Here is a 21074-nt window from a genome sequence, read left to right on the forward strand (position 1 = left end):
ACATGCAGGGGTGGCGCAGTGGTGAGAGAACTCGCCTCCCACCAATGTGGCCCGGGTTCGATTCCCAGACTCGGCGTCATATGTGGGTTGAGTTTGTTGGTTCTCTACTCTGCACCGAGAGGTTTTCTCCGGGTACTCCGGTTTCCCCTCTCCTCAAAAACCGACTTTTGACTTGTTTTACTTTCATTGTTCATTTCAGTTTACAGTGTCCCCAATTAGCGCTCCAGCGCTAGAACGACTAGACACTTAAATAAAGTTCCTTTCCTTTCCTTTCCTTTTCTTTACCATGTAGGTTAAAATTCTTGGGACATTTTGCGCCCTGAAGATATATCTGTGGCACTTCCCTCTCCTCCCCCAAAACAATGTTAAACTTTTGTGTGCCGTACGTCCTAAACTTCCTGCGTAACTGTTTCCTTTTAACAACATTGTAGGAGGGGGAGTGAAAACCCCCCACTTTTGATCATAGGGTTTTCTCGCTCGATTTTCAAAAACGATGTCGTTTTCATGTATTTCCTCTGCTGTCCCAAGGAATTTTGTCCCCCATTGTAGTTACAACCGGTTCCAAACCGCAAGTCTTGGCATGGTGGCATTTGACCTTTCTGCGCAGTCTCAGAAATTTGTGATCAATAAAACTGTGCGATTCTCTCTATGAAGAATCGAGCTCTCCTGATTTCAGATATCAAGAAAATGACATCCTACTCCAACAGATGCTAATATTATTATTTTATTGACAGAAACACTCTTCCCCTGCGCACAATTTTAACGACAATTATAAAAACACAACTTAAAGCTTATTTTTTGTCAGAGTACCAGGATCGATTTGTGGGGAAATTTTCTGTATTGGATGGAAACACGTTCTCGTTGGAAATCAATTGCAAACCTAACAAAAACAACTATCTCATAGCTTATTGGGGTTATAAAATCCCCATTTTTAAGCGAGACAATATTTCACACATTTTCTTTTCTACGTCATTAATGGAATGGACGAACTGGATTTTGGGGTAATTCGAAGTCATTCTACGTGACCATATTTTCGTTGGTAATGTCATTATTAAGTGAATCGGCCCTAGTAATTATAATCTCTGGGGTAACCATATTTTCCTGCGCATTCGCAAAGTAGGAACAGCTACTGCATATGACACTGTTTAGCGAGCTCTGCTGCGGCTTCCCAGCCAAAATGTCTCTTGACTGATAAGTCATGAGATCCACTGGTTTTCCCATCCTACTTAATCTCTTGGTCGCCACTGACTCCATGAGTTGCCGCATCTCAGGATACTCGTCCACTACTTCTCTAAAATCCTCCGCGTGTAGAATGTAGATGTCACACACACTCTTTGCCACGATGGTTGCCGTGCGACGAGCATTTGTCAGTAAGCAAATTTCTACAAGAAGATTCATTTAAAAAAATTCGTGGTTAATTAATCAGGTTGGAAAAAAATGATGAGTCTGGTCTCAAGTTTTTTTTGGCGACGAAACAGAATCTAAAATGAATAATTTTAACAAACAGACGCAGACAATAAACCAACCATAGCTCACATTAAATACATGTCATTAGCACTGAGCGAGGAAATCGCATGAAAATAACGCACAGTTAGTTTTGTTCTCAACGGCTGCGAACATGGCACATTTTACAACCAATTAAAAACCAATCGCAAAATTACCTCCGAAACTCGAAAGCACTTAAAAATGGATTTGTTATGCATAAAGAGACTTAGGGCTTCGAATTTCAATACTAGGCTGGTTCATACTAGGGACGCAAGATCTCTTTAAAGTATGCCAGAATTCTACTTCGTGTGAACGGGGTTTATTTTAGTAGCAGTGCCTTAGTTTGTAACCTTACAAAGGAGGTATCTTCAGAGATGCCGAAGTACGATCTCAAGTCTAGTTTTATCCCCCCTCGAATGCGTACTTGAGCACACCAAAGCACGATACGGCGATAGGACTTTCAGTAAGTCTCACGTTGACTTGCGTTCAGTCGCAATTATGGCCTTCTTGGACTCCAGTTTGAACTCGCCTGGGGCCGTCGTATATTTATTACCCATTTCAGCCGGGTAACGTGTCGGTTTTAGAGGACAAAGTTCTTTGTCGTCTCTCCTTATCGCCAGTGTACAAATAGAAATTTGTCCGATTTTGTATTTCCGTCCCGTTTCACTTCGAAATCTAGTCCCAGGATGACACTTTTTTTTCAGATGTGTATGTTCGCCGCCTGATTAGTATTGGTCAGTTAGAAAAATAGTTTAGATAACGTAACTCTAGTTTATTTACCCAAGACCATAATCAATAAACGATATTCTTAAAACTGGTAACAATTTCTGCTTTCTATCGATCCAAACCAAACTGCCAACCGACCAGACAAAAAGCGAAAAGAATTCCTTGTAACGGCTGATGCGATAAAAATGCAAACTTCATCGTGATTGCAAGGACTCGTATTCGTTAAGGCTCTCTTTTACTCGACATTTGCAGATAGCAACCTAATCTTAAACATTCGCTCTACGTGAAGTCTACCTCCAAAATATGATCCGTCTGTCAAATCTTCACTGGCTTGTCCTTCACAGGTCACGCTGACGACACCCGTTTTGAGGAAGTACATCTCTGTGCCCATTTCTCCCTCTCGAATTATAATGTCGTCCTCCAAATATACTTCAAATTCCAGTTTGGTTATTATGGCGGAGACGAACTCTGGGTCGGCATCGGAGAAAAATGGCACCTTGCGGACCAGTTCCCGGCAGTTGTGATTGATAATTGACTGTTAAAGACAAAGAGATATGTCACTATCCATTGATTTTTGCACACACTAAGGAGGCCCTCCAAGGGGTTTTGGGGAACAAGGGCACTTAAGCTAATTCAAACTGGGGAGCAGGGGATCAATGTCAAAATATTTTAGGGAACAAGTGAAAAAAAAAAAAACAATGTTAGGGATCAAAAAGGTGGGAACAAGTTTGAAAGTAATGTGGGGAACAAGGGAACAGGGACACCCCCTGGGAGGGTCTCACTAGGGAACAAGTTTCATGGGCATGAAGCGGGGATAAGCCCCTTCTTAGGTACCCATAGGGCGCATGTTGCAGGGACATTAAGCAAACTGGTGCTCACGAAGCAGATTGACGGATAACCATTATAGAAATCACTGAGGGCGGACGCTACAGCTTGGAAAAAGAAGCTAGCTATTGTACGACTGCTGTCAATGATGTTACTAGAAGAAGAAAGCTATAATAATTTTGTTGACCGTAAACGGTGGACATGCAATTGGCTGAAAAGAAGAGAGGAAAAAGGAGCCTGGAATAGCCAATAGCGCGCTTTCATTTCCTCATTTCTATTTTGTAGCGCAGACAGTTTGCAGAGCAGTACACACGATGTGGCATTGAAAATTGGGGTTACTTTTTTCTTCCCCGCCTCATGACCTAAGAATTCAAACCAGATGAATTTCATACAACATGCTGCAGTTTAGCCAGGCCTTCCTGAACTAGTTCACCTCGCGGTTTCCGCACCATACAGGATCTCACGGCTACTTAAATCTATCTAGCTTATCTCAGTTAAATGAGAAATAACATAGAAACACCTTTTCTACACTAGAATTGGACACTAGAAGGGGAAGCCGACCGGCCCTCTAAATAAAGCCCGGTTTACACGATAAACATTTTGGACACGGCACCCCTACAATTTAGCACCCGTGCCTAAAATTTTAGGTACGGTTCCCTCAGTTTTTATCGTGTAAATGGAAATTTTATGGGCACGGGTGCCCAAAAATTTAGTGGTGCCGGGACCATGTGAACAGGTGGTCCGGTGCCTGTTTTTCAGGGGTGCCGTGCCCATATTTCCTGGTCGAAGATGGCAACATCTTAATGACCAAACCCAGAGTCCCTAGGAATGATATTGTTTTCTCTTCTCGCTGAGAGTTATGGATCAAATCCAAGATGGCGTCGAGTTCCAACAGCAATGTGAGGTGGTCGGAGGAGGCCACTGAACTTTACTGACCATGTCAAACCAGGCATCAGATCGCAAACGCACCCAAATACTTCTTATCTATTCTTGGCTGGTTTACCGCAGCTAGCACGGCCTGGACAAACATTCTGCGCCTCTCAACGTTGTTATAAAAAGCAGTGTATGAGTGGTTTCTTCCCTCGACTAAGTATTCCTGAAAATATATATTTCTTCGCTTTCTCATGAAAAACCAAAAGAAAAAAGCACGGTTGCCCCGTGTTCTCATGTCTGCCATCTTGAAAGTAGTTAAACCGCTGACAAATGCATCGATATGCTCAACAATTTTAGAGGTGCCATTTGTAATTCTAACGGTGCCCGAAAAAACAATTGTGGTACCCCAAATAAAGAAAACTTTGTCGTGTGAACAGGCAATGGGTGGACCGAAAATATAGGCACGGGTGCCAAATCGGAGGGGTGCCGTGCCCAAAATGTTTGTCGTGTAAACCGGGCTTAAGTATGTTTAACTGATTTTGGCAAAGGCGCACTTTACTCAAGATAGTAAACAAGTTTTAAACAGAGCACATTACCGGTGACAAAACCGATGCCGGACTAAAACCAGTAAAAGTACCTTCTTGGAGAAAAAATTGGGACTAATGCACAATATAATCACTGACCTAAAGAAACGAATGGAGTTAAGCTTATGAAAACGAAAGAAAAACTGTATACAAGGAGCTCCGTAGCTGATTGCCGTCCAAAGATGGAATTCTTTACTTTCTCAAATCCCATAACACATCTTGTTTACCCACCAATATTTTGCGTAAATATTTTTTTCGATTTTCTCTTGGAACATAAAGATGTCCCAAGAGAAATGGAAAATTTTATTTTATTTTATTTCTTTTGGGCGGGATGGAGGGCTAAACAAGGTGCATTGTGGGATTTGAGAAAGTAGAGACTGGTATCTTTCGTTTCGCATTGTTAGGAATCATTCCTTTGCCGTAGTTAAGCAGTTGGAGGAAATACCAAAACCAATCGTAGCAGTCACACACACAGACCGGCTTTTCACACTTCCCCGGCTGAGTGAATTTTCTTTGCTTTATGATAATCTTTGCTTATTGTAATTTACCGACACAATTCTATTGATTCGGTTTATGTTACTCATGCCAATCGAAAGATACTCTGTTACCTTGGTGTATCAGTTAATTTACCTACCTTTCGTAGTGGTCGCGATACTTCGTGTAATAATCTCTCCTCGTCAAACAGCTTTCCCTGAAAGCGATGCTCGTAATATTTTGTAATTTTGTCCCTAAGAGGAACAGGTAGCCGTCTGTGCGACATGTACTCCTCAATTTGTTGAAGCTGCAGACGAAAAAAACAAACAAACAAACTGAAACGAAATCTCCCTTGAGCCCGTCACTTCTGAAGATGTATGTTGTAGCATACGAAACGTCAAGTCGAAAGTAAAATGCATGTTTGTAGCCGCTGTTTGTTTCAGGTTTTTGATTAAGTTGAAATGGCCAAAGAGCAAGAATATTTATGATCATTGGAGTAACTGTTTTTAAATCACTTTCAATAACGATAAAGAAGTAGTGAGGCGGCTGGTTGAGTTACCATGATAGGTAGTGTTTCTCTTAAATCATCTGGGCCATCTTTGACTCTCAGACCTCAACTAATAAACTGTAATTGTTATTTTTTAAAAAGGGTAAAGGAAGTCGGTGTTTTAGAGCCGACATCGTGTTTCAGTTTACAATAATGCTCTACTTATACGGTCGACCTCCTGATTGAACTATAGGGAGCTTACGAAACGAGGACGACGACGGCTACGAGGACTTCATTCAAAAATACGAGTTCGCGTTATTCATATCACTGCGAAACTATATCATGTAGTTCCACGTTAAAAATGTGTAGTAACTGTCGAGGAATTAAACTGGTATGAGTGAGTTGGAAGCGTAAAGAGAGAACTGAAAATTCATCGTCATGTGCAAACGTCCGCCACAGAACCTTGAATTTGGTCATTTCACGACGTCATTTAGGAGATGACGGCAAAGAAATGTACGAATGTGTAAAACGCACGTGCAGCGCGTGCAGAGCCATCGTTTTTGTTCACTAAACCTATTGTTTTGTAGCGTCGTCGTTGCCGTCGGCGTCGTCGTTTCGTAAGCTCCCTAATATAAGTTAAGGAACACAAATGATCGAAGGACGAGTCACGGTGAATGAGAAGATAGTTAAGTTTTCTAATTTGCATTAAAAAACTTAACTTAATTTTTTTATAATATACCCAGAACGTAGAATGACCATTTTCATCGTCCATGCGTTTGGTAACTGTGCACCGTTACTGAGTACGCTGAGAGGCTGGAAACGAGCATAAAGTTGCGCTGGAAAGCCGAGAGCGTTCTCATGGCAGATGGGATTACCTAAGCTCTAATAGGGTTACCACATCCGCCTTGTAAACACAATGAATAAAAAGAAATCTGTGATTACTTTACTCTTTGCTAGGGTAGCCCTAGTAGATTGTTTTTTTTTATATTATTACTCTTCCTTCTTGAAAACAGGCTCTTACTCTGAACTGACCTGATGTCAACAAGACTCAACTGCACTGAACTCGGAGTCCACAACTAGAAGCGAACAACAGCTCTAGATTCCTGTCAAGACCCATTTATTTTTGGATTGAAACTCCCGCAGGAGCCCGATGACCAATCACAAGATACTAGCGTCACCGAACCGGAACTGCCCTTGTTTTTTTCAGAGAAGGTAGTCTAAAATTGATCGGTCTGTAAATATGCCGTGACATGCTTAGTATTGGCATTGTTCGTTCCTAGCCATGGGCTTCCGCCTGAACTGAAAGTTTTTCTTAACACGATAAAAGTAATCAGAAAAGCTGATGAGCTCGTTCATTTAAATTTGTTAGAAATATCAAATGCTATGAAAACACTCTCCAATTCTGTGTACAGTCTCTTAAAATCTGTATAGTGACACCAAGTTACAATACTAATGATTGTAATTGCACAAATTGTGTAACTGTCCAAAAATTCTACAAGAAAGATTTCAATAATATTCATAGCTGTTATCCTTGTGTTTGACAATTCAGATGAAGCAACTAAAATGAAAAACAAAAACAACAACCAAATTGCAAAGAAAGAGAATTTTAGTCGAAATTGATGTTACCTTTTCTCTGTAACTGCGACCAGGAGAATCCATGCTTTGGATCACATTGATGGAATAGGCAATAAATAGCGCGTAGAATGTTGCTCCAGTCATCATGCTAGTTATGGTGACGCAAGTCTCTGGCATATTCTGTGGTGGATGTCGTCCATAACCAATGCATAGCATGTGCGACAAGGCCTTGAAAAGCGCCCAGAAATACTGCTCTGTCCATGGTTTATACTACACAAAACAGTTGAACAAGTTAGGCAAGCGGGAATATGTACACTCTGGATTACAAAAAAACAAAAAAAAAACAAAAAGAAAGGTGCACACTATAACACCAACCCTGTGCGTGTGGCCAACACATCACGCACGTGCACAATCATTTCACCATTATCATTATCGTTATCAATAGCGTTGTCGTTATCGTCATCGTAATCGTTATCGTTATCGTTACTGCCGAAATACTGATGGCCTGAAGAGAAGTCATGGTTTTTATCGCTGCACTCTTCCAAACATAAAAAAGAAGATGTCTTCAAGTATATTCGGGAGCAAAGGTTTGAAGACTTATGAATGGAGTTAAAGAGAACCAGAGGGGTCGCACAATGTGAGTTATGGAGGCCTTGGAAAAGCTGTAGCTTATTTGGATTGAAAAGTTGTCTGAAACATTCGTTTAAGTAAGGAATCCCTTAGGTTCTCAAAAATTTTCTCAAAAATTTTCATTCTAATCTGCTACCCTTGGCCTTCCTTAATTTCTTCACCCTTGTATCCTCAAGGAACAAGTATAAAACTAGGCTTGCTTCCAGATCGACGTTTTGCATGCCTTTAGCGAGAACAAATTACGGTAAATTTAATATTTGCTGTAAGGGAGGTATTCTTTGGAATAATATTGACGAATCTCTAAAGTGTCTAAGTCTCAGCAATTTTAAACGTTCCTTAAAAAGGGAGATTTTCGATTCCTATTAATAAACTTTTGTGTTCTCTCTCCTGTTTTTTTTTTTCTGTACTCCCTGACTTATAATCTGTTCTCCTCATTCCAGAAAGCACCATAAATTTACAAATACATAATCTGATAGAAGCAAAAACAAAATATTTGAATCTCGTTCCCAGGCTCTCTATTGTTCCCTTTCCTCGGCAAACCGAGGGAAGAGAAGAAGAGAGATCCCAGGGACGGGTAGGTGTACTTCGATATTGGTTAATTTTCCTACTCGATCCTTACCAATTGACTGTCACTAGTCCCCATAATTCAGTTAATTAAGCTCTATCCGTGTATACATCCTTTAAGTCTATATACCGTGGCAATGAATTAAACTCAAAAGACGGAACCGAAATCAATAACATCTATTAATTAAGCTCAATTAAAACCTGACTGTATACAACCTCTTTTAATACAGCTATCTGTGCCACATTTGGATTTTATGCAACGTAAGTTTCCTAGACGAGATTCATGGGCTCTGATAACAACTTAAGAATCAAATAACTAGGTCTAAAAAACATAATGCCAAGTATTAAATATCATCATCAAACCTGCAAGTCGTGAATCGTAACCCACGAATCATCTGGGAAGTCGTCGAGAACTGGAACGAGATACTGCATGCAGCCATTCCAGTGAGCAACTAACAACATCAGGCTGATCAGGTTTACAAACCGGATTACTGAACGAGTCATGTTTAGAACCTGCACGGAAAAAGGAAAACAAATTTAAGTAAAATAAGAAGTTAGCGAATATTCTACTCCTGCAACCTATTAGTTGAATCCCCTCATTCCTTGGGCAAACGTCGTCCGTTTGATTGAAGAACTTGAGAATAGATCACTAGTTAGGGTTCTTCGTCTGCTAATTCGTCTGCGTGGAAATATGGGCAGAGACCTATCGTTCGTGTGGACGGTACTATACAATACACAATACAATACATACTTAATTGACCACTCCCCATAGGGGCTTTTGAGGGCCAATGAAACACAACGAAATGACGGAACAGAACAACAACAACTGTTAAGAATCCAAGATGGCCGGAGGCAAACCTGTTGGATATTTACAAGTGCAGCTGAGAAGTTCAACCAGGGGACTACCAGGATCAAATTCAACGAGTGGTCAGAGCGGGTCTTGAACTCGGGATCTCCGGATCTCAAGACAAGCGCCCTAACCACTGGGCCACACTGCCTATTATTTGCGTTTTGACAAACGAATACCGAGGAGAATTTGTATGGACGGATTATCCGTATGTCTTTTTGCATGGGTACGGACAGAAGACCAATTTCTCAAATATTAGTACCTCGATACATGATGCTAACGGTTAACTTGAAGTTTGCTGCGCCTATTTAAGTTTCTGACGGTCTCACTAGTGTCCACGCCTGTTCGTTAGGTTTAGGAGACTCGTCTGGAAACGATAATAGACAGATGATTCGTCTAAACGATTCGTCTGTTTCTACAATTTTAAAATACACCCGAAAACAATCGCATAGACCAATCGCACAGACTGAGACAGTCAAATTAACCGATAACAGTTTGCGCCGCTTACGGCCAGTACAAATTGTTTTTGCCATAGATACTGTAATGATGCAAAACCGAAGAAACTAGCGAAACTAATTTTAGTCTTAATGGGAAACCATTAGTGGTGAAACCCGCATTCTAATTTAAAGAGGTATGCAAGCGCTTTAGCTAAAAGAGATAAACCATTGAACGCACCCTTCCACCCACCTCCTCGTACTGTTGAATTTTGCGCACAAGACGTGATATTCTAAGAAGACGAAGTAAACTAAGCAGCTTTGCCATGCGCAGAATACGAAGGGCTCTTGAAGCGCTAAGCAAGCGACCGGATTGACTGCTGCTTGCCGTCGACACGATGTAATCAAACGGAAAGGAAGATATGAGGTCAATTATAAACCATCCCTTCGCATACCTGTAAAATAGAATACAGTCATCGTTTATAAAGGTGAAAAGGTAAGCTGTCAACACAATCACTACAAGTGCCCAATTCAGTACATTTGTATTATGAAGCAACCAGTGCTGTAAAATCCCTACTGAAAACCAGTCAATCAGAGTGCTCCGTTTAGCCTGAGAATTGTTTGCCGTATAATAAAACATAACATTCGCCCTAACGATATGCTCGAAACTTTAACTCACAAATCTTTCTTATAGCGGTTACTTTACCTCTATCGATTTCTTTGGTAAAACCAAAATTCATAAAAATTAATGAACGCGTAATTCGTCAAAATGACTACGAGTCTCGGGTAGAAAATCGCCCACTGATTATAAGACAAACTTATCCTTTTCGTGATTTTTCTTGACTATGTATCCAAAACAAAACGTGACGGGACGTTTTCCCTTTGCGTTCTCAACTGCAATTAGTCGGAACGAGCGAAAATGCGAGCTTGAGAAACAAATGAGGATCCGGTAGATCAAGGGATTAAACCGCCTCTGCTGAGTCCTCAGGCTATGCCGTGTCCTCACCCCCCCCCCCTTTTTTTTAGCCTTTGCTTCTTCCTAAATCAGCGAGCCCGGAGAAGAGTTGTCTTTTATTTCTTCAAAGCGAAACGTAATGACTTACCGTATCGCAATTTCCTTGGGGTCTAGAATAAATTTGTTAGGTGTTCCATGAATAAGGACACCTGTTTTGAAGTTCAACACTATATCTAGAAGGAATATTCCATCAGATATAACGTTAGCAACAATCCACGCTGGACTCATATCATCAGTAAAGAAAGCAATGGCTACCGGTAACACGAACAGGTTCACAATCAGCAAAAGCAGAATCATCAGATCCCAGTAAAGTCTGAAAAAAAAAAAACACGCATCGTCAAAGATCCTGGAACATTTTGGCAGTAATGGAACTAGCGATCATGGTTGTGACTCATACAAATCAACAAACCTTATTATACCACTGTAACACTACCCCTCTCCCCTGCTTAATAGAATGTTACTACCATTGTTGATTTAAAAAGACAGTTTAGGGATGGGGTGGGTTGGGGATCAATTGTTAATTACTCGGGCTTTTCAGGGGAAACGCCCGAGGTTTAATTTGGGCTTTGTTTGTTTGTTTGTTTTTGTTGTTGTTTTTTGCGTTCAGTCACAAATCGCACTCAAGCTTGCAAAGTGCGTATGCGAAGTTAACCAAAGCTCATACGTGGCCTGGTTGTGGAATGGCTGATTCATCTTTTATACGGCGCATCTGCGACGTTTAAGCCATTGTGCATACGTAGCATTGAACGAAAATGGAGTACTTGAAAGTAAGCGCAAATATGTTGACTAATACGCTCAAACCACTTACAAATCATTCCCATTTCCCTGGAAATGATATTCTACGACTTTTATAAAGCCTTCGATAGCGTCCTCAGGCCAGCGATGTGGCAGGTCCTTGAACGTCATGGCTGCCCAAGGAAATTCACGGCAATCATACGAACTCTTCATCACGGAAAGAGGAGTCCAATATCAAACCGGCCTATCGGAACCCGCTCCAATGACAGGGGACCTAAAACAAGTATGCGTGCTCGCCCTTCACTTTTTTCTATCTTTCTCGCGGCCATGCTTCGAGGGATTCCAAATGACAACCCCGGAATCGATTTCCGATACCGAATAGACAGCGGTGTCTTCAATATCGCCCGCCTCAGGTACAGAACGCGTACAAACAACGTACGAGTCGCAGAGCCCCAATATGCCCATGACAACTGCACCATGACCCATGAACTTGAAGACCTCCAGACCTCAGCGAACAACTTCTCCAATGCCAAAACACGCTACGCCTCACCATCAACGTACTAAAGACCAAGGTCCTGTTCCAACCTCGTCCTCCTGGCCATCAACCAAAGTTGAGACCCAAAGTTACCATTAATGAATCAGATCTGTAGAATGTTAAGCAATTCTCATACCTTGGCAGTGTATTAACCTCAAATTCAACCGCTGAAAAAGACATAAACAATCTGATCAAGGCCGCCCATGCTTCGTACGGAAAATTCTTCTAATCTGAAAGAGTTCAGTAATCCTTCGCCGAACCTAAAAACCAAACTCATGGTCTACCGCGGTATAGTCACCTCTACCTTACTGTATGCTTGCGAAACATAAGTCCTCTACCGAAGAGACCTCCGAAAACTTGAACGATTCCATCTATCCAAACTTCCTGAGATGTTGCAAATCAAGTTGCAACACCGAGTTACTAACAACGAAGTCCTCATTCGAGCAGATATGGAAAGCTTAGAAACCGTCATTACCCGACATAGACCAAGATAGGCTGGACATCTTGCCCGAATACCAGACTCCAGCCTTTCCAAAGAACTCCTCTTCTCTGAACTTATATGTAGCAAAAGACCACGAGTGCCCCAAAAAGACGCTACAAGGACCAGCTCAAGGTTATCTTGAAGAGTACCCGGCGAAGTCGACCCGGTCAGTTGAGAGATGGCAGTTGCAGAAAGAAATGATCCTTGCAGAAGGACTGTTCGTGAAAAAAAAATCAGTTTTTGAGAACAGCAGAAGGCAGCATGAAGAGACGAAGAAGGTTGAGAGAAAAGCAAGAACTCAAAACCACGTGAACCCTCATACAATTTCATGCGGTGGTTGCGGCCGACTTTTTCGTGCGAACATTTGACTGATATCACATCGAAGAAAGTGTTTCTGAGCAAAGCATACTCGGAACCGAGCTATGCAAACGAACGAACGAACATGTAAATGCACAACAGCGTTCGCGGTAGACGCGGTAGACCCAGGCGAAGAGAACTTTACGACAGATCACTTTCAAGTTACGAGCGAACATAACGAGAATCATTACGATCACTATAACTAAATAATATATAATAATCCAGCCGACATCTCTACTGTATTTCTTTCCTTTTGTTTTTTCATTTGTCGATCGAGGAAAGCTCGTGTTACTTTCCGCTTTTATGTAGATTGGGCATGTGGGAAAAATGCGGAGGAAAGCCCTGGGAAAGACTGTAGCCGTGTTTTTTATCTTCAAGATCAAACTGAACCAAACAGCGACTCGACACCTAACTGAAAGGAGACAACAAGATGTCGATATATAATACCAGAAACCCATAAGGGTTGAAACGTGCAACGCGCGTTCACAGCTTCCGAATATTCAGTGCGAACTGATTGGTTGAATGTTTCAGTGCTAAGTACCATATTTGGAAAACCCTCGCTCTTGTTGTTCCAAATATGGTACTCAGCAAATTGAATATTCAGAAGCTTGTTTTCCCAGCACACAGGGGCCGTTACACGTTTCAACCCTTATGGGTTTCTGATAATACGCGATAGTGTGAAACTCGGTACCACAGAAAACAATTATTAAGCCTACTCAAAACAAAGGAAAAACATCCTGATTGCATAAATCTTTAATTCGACAGGTTTCACCTTTTTTTCAAATGATTATGGAATTCTGTAAGTTTTCTATATCTGGTAAGCACTAATCGCTCTTGAACAAATTTAATGAAAAAAATTACCGCCAGAATATTCAAATCAAAATCTTCTTTTCCATTTAGAACTATTTTACCCATCATAGTCATCATCATCGTCAACGTCGTCGTCATCGTCATCGTCATCGTCATCGCCGTCGCAATCGTCATCGTCATCGTCATAATCGTCATCATCGTCATCGTCGTCGTCGTCGTCAACGTCGTCGTCGTCCTCGTCTTTGTCGTCGTCGTCATCGTCGTCGTTTTCGTCGTCGTCATCGTCGTCCACATCATCATCATCATCCTCACAGCTAAACTGCTTTTAAAAAGTTGATAATGTTCAACTGAACATCAACCAGCAACCTTAGACGTTCAGTGCATATCTCCAAATCCTAGCCGTTCCCACGAGGCAGGCCTTTTGGAGGGTTCAAAAGTTCAGATTACGGCTGGTGTTAACTAGCCAGTGGTTCAAGAAACGGTCCAGATAAGAACGATAGCAACAACGGCAACGAACATGTTGGAATTCAATTGCAATACAAAAAGGTGATAACTTTTCTTTTAATTGTGATTGACTTAAACAGCAAACGTTAACAAAACGTCATAAAGCAGTATTATATTCATCCTTAGTTTCCAACCATCTTCCATATAACAAAATCTGGTCTCAGTTTGAATACCACAGAAATCGTATGTGGGGAACATGTAAAATTGTAAACGTTTCTTGGCTTTTGCTTTCAACTCTTGTGATTGGTCAAAATCTTTTAACACAAAAAAACACCCTTTCAAAATGAGCTGCAAATGAATTTCATTGTATTAACGGCCTTCCAGCTCCTTCCTGTAGGTTTATGCATTCTCTGTGTAAAAATGATAACATTCCTATGTGGGGAAAGCACCGTTGCTGCATAAGAAAAGAAATTGCTATCCCCCGTACACGGATCATTACTTAAATTATTTTAGATCGTACCCAAAGCCAAAATTACTATGGGAATCGCCGTCACTTCACCGCAGCTCCAAATCCACTTCAATTCAGTTTTTATCAGTTTCAGTTTTTATTATGTATTTTGCATAAAATATCACACAACTATGCAATGCTCGCAGTTAGCTCGCTAGGCGAGCATTGCTTACAATAAATATTCCAGATAACATGGTTACAAATACATGACTACACATTCACATAAAAATAAATAAATAAAATAAAATAAATTAGTTTTAGAATACAGTTAGTGCAGTGGAGAACAGCTTAAAACTTGTACAGTTTAACATAAATAAACATGAAAAAAGTAGTTTAAATTGAATCAATAAATTTTTAACTACATGACATACTAAACTAAGGAGTCAAAATTTGCCAATATTATCGAAACATCAATGTAATCATATTTTAGCAGTCTTTGTAAGAGGATATCATCAACATTATTTTTGAAGTTGGATTTTGACATCTGGCGGACTTCACAAGATATGCTATTCCAAATTTTAACGCCAATTCTTGAGAAAGATCTTTTTTGAATATCTATTCTCCAACGTTTAAGAAAATAATCTCCTCTTTGCGATGATCTCTCGTAAGGATGAATATCAGCTTGATGGGTGAATAAGTTAAATATATTAGGAGGTGTCAAGTTGTTTGATTCATCATGTATCATCACAGCCACAGATTTAAAATAGAGCATATCTAAAGGAAAAAGACGAGAAGAAATGAAGAAAGGTATTGCATGAGATTTGTAATCGATCAGCAAAATACATTAGACGAAGAGCTCGTTTTTGAAGGGTCAAAAGTTTAGTTCTATGAACTTCTGCAGTATTACACCACGCTACGATACCATGCATTAAGTATGGTTGAATGAGTGACCTGTAGATATGGTGTAAAGTACTCAGCGGTACAAAATGCCTTATCCTAGAGCTAATACCAATTGATTTACTTATTTTTGATGCAACATGAGCAATGTGGTAACTCCATGAAAGATTTTCATCGATGAGCACGCCTAAGTATTTGATGAACTTCTTACGCTCCAAAGAGATATAGCTATTAGTGTGATGATCAAACACCTTTAAGTTTACTTGATAGTTCAAGATCTTTTGTCTTGGTCGAAATATAACAAAGTTAGATTTTTTATATTCAATGATAATTTATTAGCAACTAACCAGTCATAGATCTTACTAAGTTCTGTATTAACTTTAATCTCTAGCTCCTTAAGGTTTTTATCAGCATACAAGAGGTTAGTATCGTCTGCAAATGAATAAAATTTAAGCTGATCAGAACTGTTAGATATATCATTTATGTAGACGAGGAAAAGCAACGGTCCTAGCACCGATCCCTGTGGGACTCCTGATAATATTACTTCCTTTTTTGATATGTTTTTGGCACCAATTTGAGTTGTTTGTTGCCGACCAAGCAGGTAAGAGGCAAACCAACTATTTGTTACACCGCGTACACCATAGTGGTCCAATTTTTGCAATAATATTAAATGATCTACCGTGTCAAAAGCTTTCTTTAAATCAATAAATATGCCGCATGAATACATCTTATTGTCCATGTTATTTTCAATTTGATTAATTATATGTAGGATAGCATGCTCAGTGGAACGCTTTTCACTGAAACCATATTGTGAATCATTGAATATATTCTTCTTCTCGAGGAATGATTTAAGGCGATAATACATGATTTTTGCAAAGATACGTTTGAATACAGAGAGAAGTGATATAGGCCTATAATTAGAAGGATCAGATGGATCATCGTTTTTGTAAATCGGAATTACTTTAGCAAGCTTCAACTTAGTTGGATGAATTCCGTATTCGAGTGATTTATTCAGAAGTACAGACAAAGGTTGGCTAATAATGTTTTTAGCTGATCTTAAAATACGAGTGGGAAAGGAATACAGTCCATGTGCTTTATTTTGAGGAATAGTCACTATTTCCAGTTCAATTTCAGAAGAAGAGACGGGGTTGAAAAAGAAAGAACCATGGGATTTACCTGAGGGAGATATTCAGAGAATTGTTTAATTGGATATGGCATTTTAGACGCCAAGTTGTGTCCAACTGAGGAGAAAAACTTATTCATTATATAAGGAAACTCGGAGGTATTATAAGATACTTGCTTGGTTTGTGGACATTTTAAAGAGGTTATACCTTTGTGAGCTTTATTCTTACGACCTAAAAGACTATTGATGCCCTCCCATACTTTTTTAGTATTTTTCAAATTGTCTTCAAAATATTTGTGAAAATACATTTTTTTGCTTATTCGTGTGAGCATCAAAACTTTATTACGATAGGTCTTGTAGGCATCAGTGACACCAGAAGTAAAAAGTTGATTTTTGATTTTAATTGATTTGCTAATTCCCTTAGATATCCAAGGTTTTGATAATCGCTTAATCATGCGCTTTGAGACTGGCTTTAACGGTGCGTGCTTGTTGAGAAGATCATTTAATTTATTATAAAATTCAGAGAATGATTTATTCACATCAGTGTTTTTTGAGACTGCTTGGATCAAGTCAAGTTGGGAAAGGTCGTGTAGAAATTCTGTTTCAGAATAGCTTGAATAATCCCGTGCTAGATTTTTATGACAATCATTCTTGAAAATAGTTTTATCCTAGAGAAGAAAACAAAATTGTGAAAAGTGATCGGTTAGATCGGAAATTATGTTGCCACTGGTTATATAATCTTCAAGATTACTTATAAAGATATTGTCAATAAGTGAATAAGAATTATTATACACTCTTGTTGGTTTATCGATTGTTGGCATTAAGCTAAAGCTTTGCAGGGAGAGAATAAAGTTTTGAGCATATTTACAGGAATTAAAACGGAGAAGGTTTAAATTAGTATCACCCATGAAGATAATTTTCTTCCCAGAGGCGCCAAGTTTTTCAATTGTTTCATCAAAATATTCTTGAAAACGTTCTGGTGAATTGTGCTGTCTATAGACCACACCACAAATCATATTTGCTTTTTTTGGCAAATGGAACTCAACCCAGAGAGCCTGATAAGCTTCATTAGAGGTTTTTTCAATAACTGTATATTTGAATCTTTGATCAATGTATATGCCAACACCTCCAGCTGAAAGGGGCGTCGGCACATACTCAAAGTTATAATTAGGTATCATGGGATTAAAATCCAAATCTCCAAGCTCATTTCTTATTCTAGTTTCTGTGATTCCAATTATGTTAAAATGAAAATCAAGTTCTTCTAGTGAATGGGTTTGAAATTTTTCTAAATTACTTTTCAGGCTTCTAATATTGGTATGAAACAATGAAAGTCCATCGGTTGAATTAGACGAAAACTGGAATTGTCTTTTTGAATGACAGAAACTATGGGGAGAAAAGTATCTACAGCTGATAGCTGTGGTATAGGGATCAAAATCAGACCTTCCATTGGGAAATCTGTTTAGAGTAAATATATCCAATTCATTAAAACTTGGTAAACGCTCAAGATATTTCTTGGTAGGGAGACTTGTGTTTAAACTATTATTAAACTGATCGTGAGAAGGAATAATATCACATGAATAGTACGGAAGCTCTTGTAAGAGAGCTTTGTTTACCTTAGTTGGTTGTATTGCTACTTGACTTATGTTTCCTTAACTTGATGACTGCTCACGGGACATAAGATTATCTAAAACTCTTGAACTCTTGATTGCGATGGGTCGAGATCCCTCGCTTTTCCTCAGCCATACAATCGAATTTTTGGCCCAGCAAAATGCATAATTACACCTCTCTTTAAATTTCTTTGCATCTGCAAGCAAGCTTTGAAGACGCGGCGTCAAATGGTCGAAGATACCAACTTGATCCAGAGAGACATCTTCCTGTAGACCGATACTCGTTGGGTTTACATTTCTAATTTCCCTACGACGTGCCATAACTTGTTCGCGAATAAGCCTTCGTGTAAATTTGCAAATTATAGGTTTGGGTCGTCGTTCGGTAGCATGGCGTGGCGTAATCCTGTGGGCTATGTCGCTGTCATACGGTTTTACATCTACACCAATTGCATTGAAGATTTTTGAGCAAAGCTGCGAGGTCTTGAAGGCATTTTCGAATGGTTCCAACTCGGGGACGCCAACAAGTTTGATATTGTAGGAATAGCTATACTCTTGGACCTGATCAATGGCCATCGAAACTTTTGATACTTCTGTTGATAACTGCTTCAGTGATTTTTCAAGAGTGGATATTTTGTCCAAGGCTCGGTCTCTAAACTCATTAAGATCATCATATTCTTTGCTTAGGAAGTCCAAGGACTTCAGTGCGTCAGGATCTGATGCGCTTGCAACATGGCCGCCAGCATGATTCCCCTTCAGGTTCTCTTGAACTTTCTTAAGTTCGGCAAAAACTTCTTCCACTTTTTCCTTTAGCTTGTCATTCTCAGCTTTTAGTGACTGCACAGTATCCTTAACCATTTTAAACTTCTAAGACTTTGTAGCTATAAAAACATAATCACACTATCCTGGAGCTCTCAAAATTGCATCCGCACGCTGCGCTACACAAGCACACATTCCCATTTCAGATCCTGATATTTGTCCACCTTTTTTCTTCTCTTCCTCTCATCAGGGCACGATACATATATCTTACTCGATGGTTTAACATATCATGCGTAGTATTTTTCCGAGCAGCGAGAAAAATACGAGCAATGACAAAAATGTCCTCGAGAATAAGAGATTTATTATTCCACTATTTTGCCTGTATTTTAGAAGTGTGTGTTTACAAAAAAATGCATCAGCTGTCCTTTATGGCGCGTGCGAACATATGGCGCGCCTTTCCAGTCAATGTTCAAACAGCTTTATTTTGTAATGCATGTATTAAATTTAAGATTTGTGACCGCTGAGTTGTATGTACTGACAAATGGTAGGGTTTTCTCAATAGTTTTGGCTTTTTTTCGACTGCCTTCCAGAAAAATTGACCTCAGATGGTGTTCTCTCAATAAGATGCGTAGGGTGGCCTCGCCGTTTAAGACGGGCTTTGAATCGAGATAGTGCCTTGCCTCCTCAAATGTTGTTTTTGAAGAGTTTGTTCGGCGAAGCCTACAAGCCTCTCCGTTGTTAAAACTCTTCTTGACACCGGGCGGATGACAAGATGCTTGTTTGTTATTTATCTATTTGTTTAAGCAGGTTGAAGTTTTGGCAGCTATTCAGCTGATGTGGACCTGCTATACCCACCCACTCATATACACACAGAGGACAGCCACAATACCGGGAACTTCTTCCACTACTCTTCTCGAATAGTGTGTGGGTTCTTTAACGTCCCACAGGGAACTAATGAACATGGATGTTATTCGTGAGACGGGACCTCCGGCTTATCGTCCTTATCCGCGAAGACTTGAAAGTCTAACCATTTGCGGATGTAATTACAAAGGCAGCACTTTCTCCTCAGTTATTTAAAGACCCTGAGTGTTGGTCCGGCCGGAGTCGAACTCACGACCTCACGCATGGCAGCCCGGTGCTCAACCAACTGAGCCACCGGTGCGCGGTAAAATGCTTCAATTAGTGTATTGGAAGGTTTCAGTCGGCGCGGCTGGTGATATGTTTTGATATGGAGAATAGATTCTTTATAGAACCGTTCTCCTTACTATACTGTTGTCGGTTTAGGAAGGTGATCTCCTTTTCTGAAATTTAAGCGGTTAACTTTATGGTTAGGTTGAAGTTGTTAGCTTGCACAATGAACAAGTTGATTTCCTGTTTATCTACGTTTCATAGTGAGAAAACGCCATCGATGAGAAACGTTTCCATATTGTTGGTTTAACTTTGCTCTGGCTTAGCATTTTTGTTTCGATTTCTGGGTGGTGGACAAAACACTTTCCCCAGTCCATGGACTACCATGCTGGACTACTCTAAAGAAACTATATATTTCGAACTGATGAGTATGCTTATTGGTCTACATATACGCAGCGTCTCAAGTAGTCTTTAAGCCTAAACACCCATTTTATTTAAACGGCGTTGATCAACACTATTTAAGTTTAAGCAACCATTTAAAAAAGGTTAGCTTTCGATAATTGTTGTGATGGTCGATTAGTTCATGTAAGTGAAGCGAGACCTGTACAATTCCTGGATTTCGTCGCATATGGCCGTGCGGAGGAAAATAAACAAGGTACGTGCAATATAAGTGTATAATCATTTCAGTTCTGTCAATAGTACTCATTCGAAATACTGTTAATACTTTTTAGAGGTAGTCCATAGTTGTAGTACATGAACTGTGGGTCAGTGTTTTGTCCACATAAATGGAAACAAAAATGCTAACCCGGCGTTTCTCACTATGGGACGGAGATAAACAGGAAATCAACCTGTTCATTCCACAAGCTAGCAACTTCAACGTAACGATAAAGTTAACTGCTTAAATTTCAGAAAAGGAGATCACTTTCCTAGACCGACAACAGTATACAAAGGAGAACGATTCTATAAAGAATCTATTCACCATATCAAAACATATTACCAGCCGCGCAGAATGAAACCTTTCAATACACTGATTGAGGCATTTTACCTTATGTCACCCGCCCGGTGTCAAGAATGGTCTTATCAACGGAGAGGCTAGTATGTTTCGCCGAACAAACTCTTCAGAAACAATATTTGAGGAAGCACTATCTCGATTCAAAGCCCGTCTTGAAGGGCGAGGCTTACCCTACGCATCTTATCGAGAGAACACCATCTGAGATCAATTTTTCTGGAAGGC

At 39.9% G+C, this 21074-nt stretch overlaps 1 protein-coding gene across 2 annotated transcripts in view; it reads right to left on the reverse strand.

Moving 5' to 3' along the window:
* Positions 1–715: 715 nt before the first annotated feature.
* Positions 716–21074, reverse strand: part of LOC137990068 (potassium/sodium hyperpolarization-activated cyclic nucleotide-gated channel 2-like) — a 25422-nt gene continuing 5063 nt past the window's right edge. Inside the window, exons 2-8 of one of the 2 annotated variants that reach the window (XM_068835623.1) lie at positions 10608–10832; positions 9758–9959; positions 8587–8736; positions 7081–7299; positions 5128–5274; positions 2506–2746; positions 716–1382 (exon numbers count right to left, since the gene is read on the reverse strand). In XM_068835623.1, coding sequence (XP_068691724.1) covers positions 1018–1382; positions 2506–2746; positions 5128–5274; positions 7081–7299; positions 8587–8736; positions 9758–9959; positions 10608–10832 — 1549 coding nt within the window. In that variant the 3' untranslated portion in view covers positions 716–1017. Of the gene's footprint in view, positions 1383–2505; positions 2747–5127; positions 5275–7080; positions 7300–8586; positions 8737–9745; positions 9960–10607; positions 10833–21074 lie in introns of both variants that reach the window. The other variant, XM_068835615.1, reaches the window with a different exon arrangement.

This window comes from Montipora foliosa, chromosome 2 (genome assembly GCF_036669935.1).
Source record: "Montipora foliosa isolate CH-2021 chromosome 2, ASM3666993v2, whole genome shotgun sequence".
Classification (NCBI taxonomy): domain Eukaryota; kingdom Metazoa; phylum Cnidaria; class Anthozoa; order Scleractinia; family Acroporidae; genus Montipora; species Montipora foliosa.